At 48.9% G+C, this 6,412-nt stretch overlaps 1 protein-coding gene across 2 annotated transcripts in view; it reads left to right on the top strand.

Annotated features, from left to right (window-relative positions):
* eng (endoglin) overlaps nt 1–6,037 on the top strand; it is a 111,479-nt gene extending 105,442 nt beyond the window's left edge. The window contains exons 12-14 of one of the 2 annotated variants that reach the window (XM_063210523.1): nt 4,035–4,142; nt 4,803–4,850; nt 5,531–6,037. In XM_063210523.1, coding sequence (XP_063066593.1) covers nt 4,035–4,142; nt 4,803–4,850; nt 5,531–5,652 — 278 coding nt within the window. In that variant the 3' untranslated portion in view covers nt 5,653–6,037. The remainder of the gene's footprint in view (nt 1–4,034; nt 4,143–4,802; nt 4,851–5,530) is intronic. The other variant, XM_063210522.1, reaches the window with a different exon arrangement.
* The last annotated feature ends 375 nt before the right edge of the window (nt 6,038–6,412 follow it).

Below are 6,412 nucleotides of genomic sequence, written 5' to 3'. Positions count from 1 at the left end.
TGGCTATTTTTGGAAATTCAAAATGGCGGACCATGGAGAAGATCCCCCTTTTCATGTATGAAAAGAGCAATTTTTCCAGTCATAATGAATACTTAGAATTTGATGGTGGTGTTAAGTATTCATGTAAAAGGTAACATTAGTGAATGGGCAGCATGAATTCTGGAAATAAACAACTAAAAATCTCACACAGTGTCCCTTTAAATTAAGGAGGAGCGGTGGTGGAGGCTCAGGTGGTAGAGGTGCCGTTCCGCAACCCAAAGGTTGCAGGTTCGAGCCCCACTCTGCCTGACCCCATCGTTGTGTCCTTGAGTAAGATACTTAAGCAAGGTACTTGAGCAAGATACTTACCCCAAGTTGCTCCTGGTGGCAGGATGGTACCCTGCGTGGAAGCCACGGCCACCAGTGTGTGAATGTGAGTGTGAATGGGTGAATGTGAGGCATACAATGTAAAGCCCTTTGTGTGCTCGAAGGAGTCCATTTACCATTTACCATAATACCTTTGCCTCGCATCCATCTGCAGGTGACGGTTGCCATCACAACTCTGTGCCATTAAGTTTTTAATTAGATCAACAGTGTGCAAGTGAGTGTGTCTTACCGTACATTAGACCCCCAAGCAAGGAATAAAATAGACTGTAGCTTTGGATCTGACTAATGTGTTGTTTGTGGTGTTAGGGATCACACAATCACGCTCTGGTGAAGCACACAAACACACGAGTACAACATTGGCTTCAGATAGCAGTTTAGAGACACGTAATAAATAGAAGACCTGCCATCTGTTTTTTTAAATTTGGTGTTTTGTGTGTGTGTGTGTGTGTGTGTGTGTGTGTGTGTGTGTGTGTGTGTGTGTGTGTGTGTGTGTGTGTGTGTGTGTGTGTGTGTGTGTGTGTGTGCGTGCGTGCGTGCGTGCGTGCGTGCGTGCGTGTGTGTGTGTGTGTATCTTTTTTATTTATGTAGAAAACACATTGTTGCTACTTTAATATTGTTTGGGGCCCTGTATCGTTTTTCAATAATTATTGGTCCTCCCAAATAGAGTAATCAAGCTGTGTGTGTCAGTGCATTTGCAGGCGTGCATGCATATGTGTGTGCATGTATGCATGTGCATGTGTCCACTTGAGTGTGTGTGGGCATTTGAATTGTATGTGCGCTCTTAGTTGCGTGCATGCAGGGTGCGATTTGACAGAAAGACAGAAGGGGGGATATGTTTCAGATTTCAAGCAATATCAATGGAGTTACATTTAACTATGATTAAAATCATGTAGAAAAACGGACAATATCAAAGCCGGAAGAGGGGACAATCCCCCCCATCCCCCCCTACAAATCGCACCCTGCGTGCATGTGTTGGTGTGTTTTGTGCTGTGCTGTGCTGTGCTGTGGTCTCTTGGTATGCAAAGGCACTTGTGGAGAACAGGCAGACGTGTGCCGAGACGAGTGCAAGACAGAGAATGCAAATACACACCTGCACTGCTGTTTTGTCTTTTAATCAGTGCCTCTCACCTCTGCACTCGTTCTTTCTCACCTCTCTCTCTCGTTCTCTCGTCTCTCTCTCTCTCTTTCTCTCTCTCACTCTCTCGTTCTCTCGTTTCTCTCTCTCTTTTCTCTCTCTCTCTCTCCTTCCTGCCATCCATCACCTACCCTGTCTCCAACGTCCTGTGTTGTCCGCCACTGCACAGATAGGTGTTTAGAGGAAATCTGTGTGTGTGTGCACGTGTGTGTGTGTGTGTGTGTGTGTGTGTGTGTGTGTGTGTGTGTGTGTGTGTGTGTGTGTGTGTGTGTGTGTGTGTGTGTGTGTGTGTGTGTGTGTGTGTGTGTATGTGTGTATGTTTGTATATATGTGGGTCGGGTGGGGAGGGGGATAGTGGATGCGAGAGATAGCAGGGCAGGTGATTCGTGCTGTGTGTGTGTGTGCGTACGTGAGTGTGTGTGTGTGTGTGTGTGTGTGAGTGTGTGAGTGTGTGTGTGTGTGTGTGCAGACATGGCAGCAGAGGGCAGAGGGGGCAGCAGGATGCCTAAATCTCTGAGGGGTGCTTAGCTTCCTCCCCATGATTACTACATCCACTTCCACACACACACACACACACACACACACACACACACACACACACACACACACACACACACACACACACACACACACACACACACACACACACACACACACACACACACTGGAACAGTTTGTCCTCCAAAGAGGAAGAGATGGAGAGAGAGAGAGAGAGAGAGAGAGAGAGAGAGAGAGAGAGAGAGAGAGAGAGAGAGAGAGAGGGAGAGAGAGAGAGGACGGAGAAAGAGACGAGACAAAGAGAGAGAGAGAGAGAGAGAGAGAGAGAGAGAGAGAGGGAGGTGAAATTGGAGAGAGAGGAATTGATCAAGGGAGGGAGGGGGGAAAGAGAGTGAGGCGGGGTGGGGGGGGGGGGGCTAGCAGGAGACCAAAGAGAAGTAGCTGTGGGGAGATCATGGGGTTACACTGTACTTGATGTCGGCGTCATACCTATGACATAACAGTGTGTCATAATAGTGTCATGACACAGTCATGGACGAGTCATTAACATTATGTCAATGTCATAAACATTTATGATCATGAAAAGTTGACATTGTTTGGGATGTCTTTTACGATAACCGAATGTCACTTGATGATTAAGTCATAACATGTTCATGACATTGACATAATGTTTATGACACATTAACGACTGTGTCACTGTGTTAAAGACCCGACCAGGAAAGGAGAGGAAAATAAGTATTGAGTCTTTGGGAGTTGTTGAAGAGTGCAAAGGATATGAGGACAGAGGAGAGAGAGATAAAAACAAGACTGAGGAATAGAGGACCGAATGAACGATGACAGGAGAGAAAACATTCAGAGGAGAGATGCTGGCAGAAGAGAGGAGATGAGAGTATTGCTGAACAGATGGATGAGATGAGATGACAGGAGAGAGCAGTAGAAGAGAAGAGAGAAAATGAAAGAAGAGAAGAGCATAGAGAAGAAAGAGAGAGAGAGAGAAAGAAAAGAAGAAAAGACAGGATGAAAGGAGAGGGGAGAGATAAAAGGAAAACAAAGATGAGAAGGGGCAGAAGATTAGAATCAGCAGATAGAAAAGGACAGAAGAGAGAAGGAGGAGAGAGAAGGGAGGTGGTGATGAACGACGAGAGGAGAGCAGTACTGAAAGTGCCAGCTACTCAGCCGGGCAGAGTTGGCAGACACTCGGGTCAGTTCTTTTCATGGTGTGTGTGTGTGTGTGTGTGTGTGTGTGTGTGTGTGTGTGTGTGTGTGTGTGTGTGTGTGTGTGTGTGTGTGTGTGTGTGTGTGTGTGTGTGTGTGTGTGTGTGTGTCATGGAGGACTTATCCTCCACCACAGGCCCACTAGCCCTGCTCTCTCCTTTCCCCGTCTCCTCTCCGCTCCTCTCCTGTCCTCTCCTCTCTCCTCTCCCTTCCTCTCTCCCCTCTACTGTAATTTCTAGTCTATTCCAAGTAAAAACATTTGAGTGCACCTACATTTTGAGATGGTGCACCAGTGCAACCAGCGCAACCAGCGCAACCAGCGCCAAAAGTTAGTCAGGATGCCTGATTGAAGACTATAGATAAGATGTACTGGGAGATAGTTTGAAAGGTATAAACATAGCTAGAACATCCAGGAAAATATATTGTTTGGCGGTTAAAGATTTGGTTACTCAGTGTAGTAGCAAGGTACAGTAAAGATACATGTACCTATTAAAATGTATGAAATAGAAATGTAAAGAAATATTTTTTTGCAATGATATCTGTGTGCATGATTGTGTGCATGTGTACACGTTGATGCCTGTGTGTATCTACGTGACTTTTTATGTTTCCAAGCATATTTATGAACTGTGTTTTTTATGTGCATCTCTCTGTGTGCATGCCTCTGTGTGTGTGTGTGTGTGTGTGTGTGTGTGTGTGTGTGTGTGTGTGTGTGTGTGTGTGTGTGTGTGTGTGTGTGTGTGTGTGTGTGTGTGTGTGTGTGTGTGTGTGTGCGTGTGTGCGTGTGTGTGTGTGTGCACTCGTGTGTGTGTGATTGCTTTAGGGCCGTGTCCAGAGTTCGACTTGTCGGCTGTGCTGGGCATAGCCTTTGGAGGCTTCCTCATTGGAGTTCTGCTGATTGGTGCACTGTGGTACATTAAAGTTCGTACAGGTAAGCCGTGACTGCTACACATGCATACGTGTGTGTGTGTGTGTGTGTGTGTGTGTGTGTGTGTGTGTGTGTGTGTGTGTGTGTGTGTGTGTGTGTGTGTGTGTGTGTGTGCGTGCGTGCGTGCGTGTGTGTGTGTGTGTGTGTGTGTCTCTCTGTATGTATGTGAGCGTGTGTGCGTGTGTATGTGTGTGTGTGTTCGTGCGCGCGCATGTGTGTGTGTGTCTGTGTGTGTGTTTGTTTGTGTGTGTGTTCGTGCGCGCGTGTGTGTGGTTGTCTGTGTGTGTGTTTGTGTGTGTGTCTGTGTGTGGTTGTCTGTGTGTGTGTCTGTGTGTGTGTCTGTGTGTGTGTCTGTGTGTGTGTCTGTGTGTGTGTGTATAAAATTTGCACAGGTAAGCTCTGACAACACTACAGCCTGCCATGTGTGTATGTACAGTATTGCTCTCATTGCTCTAGCACTGTGTATGTGTGTGTGTACTCTGCTTAAATACCTTCTCTCCTTTGCTTAAATGTGTGTGTGTGTGTGTGTGTGTGTGTGTGTGTGTGTGTGTGTGTGTGTGTGTGTGTGTGTGTGTGTGTGTGTGTGTGTGTGTGTGTGTGTGTGTGTGTGTGTGTGTGTGTGTGTGTGTGTGTGTGTGTGTGTGTGTGTGTGTGTGTCTGCAGGACGTCCTGTGTCTCTGGCTATGGGATCAACAGCAGCCCATCTCACAGGTGAGGCTGCAGCAATGGCTCCCCACCAGCATGCCTGAGAGAGAGAGAGAGAGAGAGAGAGAGAGAGAGAGAGAGAGAGAGAGAGAGAGAGAGAGAGAGAGAGAGAGAGAGAGAGACAGAGAGAGAGAGAGAGAGTGTGTGTGTGTGTGTGTGTGTGTGTGCATGTGTTCTCTTCTCTCTTTAACTCTGTGTCTCCCAGTTAAGCCCCTCTTTCCACACCCTCCCTTTGCCTCAGTACCACCCCCATCACCATCGCCTAGCAACAGGTCTCCATGCAACACCTCCTTATATCAAAACTCCAGCAGACTTGCCAAAGCAGTAGAATTTGGCAGAATTGCCTACCTTCCTGGTTTGCACGCTGCGTTAATGAAAGGGTGTTAAACCACTTTTCTTTTTTCATCCCTCCATGTTCTTTTCTTTTCTCTCTGTTCATTGTGTTTTCCTCTCAAGTGGAGACTGACTTATCATTGTCCTTCTGTCTCTTTATGACTAATTTCCCTCTCTACCTTCCTTCTCCACTTTCTTCCATCTCTCCCTCCCTCTACTCATCTGTCTTTTCTTACTGCCAGCACTGTCTTACCATGAAATTTTGTTTCTCTCTCCCTCTCCCTCTCTCTCTCCCTCTCTCTCTCTCTCTCGCTCACTCTCTCTCCCATACATCTCTCTATCCCTCATTAAAGGGTGTCAGTGTTGCCTAACCAAGCGCCAGCCGGTGCCGACCAACCCGTCCCCCTCTGAGAACAGCAGTGCCAACGCCAGCATTGGCAGCACCCAGAGCACGCCCACCAGCAGTATGGCATGAGCACCTCCTACCCCTCCTCCTCCTCCTCCTCCTCCTCCTGGGCTCCCCACAGCACCTCCTCCTCCTCTTCCTCTTGTGTCTCCCTGGAGAGCCACGTGCGCCTCGTTCCCAGTCCTTCAGTCCTCCTCATCTACGGCTCTCCACAGTGCCTCCTCCTCCTCCTCCTGCCCCTCCTCCTCCTCCTCCTCCATCTGTGTCTCTTCTCCTCTCCCCCTTGGGTCCTAAGAGCCCACTCCCCAGACCTCCAGCTCTCCTCTCCACCTGAGGCCATGGGCTCCTTCCCTCCGTGTCTCTCCACAGGACTTCCTCCTCCTCCTGTCTTCCTGGAGCTATATGCACCTCCTCTCTTGCGCTACGGCTCTCCTTATCCCCCCACCCCATCCCACCCTGCCCCCCCCCAACATACTCCCAATCCCTACTATGACAGCCACTACCAACAACCAGGACCACTATCAGGAGCCTGCACTGGGTCTCCAAGCCAGCAGGGGGAAACCATGGGTGTGTCACTGGCACGACCGACTCCATTCAATTCTCCACCCTGCACTGGGGCTCCAGTCACCTCTCCCTGTCTCTTGAACTCTGGAGACATGGTCAGCGTAGCTCCTCCCCTACGTCAGCCAGCCGGCTCCAGCAGCACATCCACCCATCCACCCATCCACCCACCCAGCCAGCCAGCCAGCTGGCCGGCCAGCCAGCCAGAGCACACTCTGCTCTGTTCTGCTCTGCTCCGACACGGGAAGCTATGGCGGCAACAAGGGGG

Source organism: Engraulis encrasicolus, chromosome 11 (assembly GCF_034702125.1).
Source record: "Engraulis encrasicolus isolate BLACKSEA-1 chromosome 11, IST_EnEncr_1.0, whole genome shotgun sequence".
Taxonomy (NCBI): Eukaryota; Metazoa; Chordata; class Actinopteri; order Clupeiformes; family Engraulidae; genus Engraulis; species Engraulis encrasicolus.
This window is presented reverse-complemented; position numbering and strand designations above follow the sequence as displayed.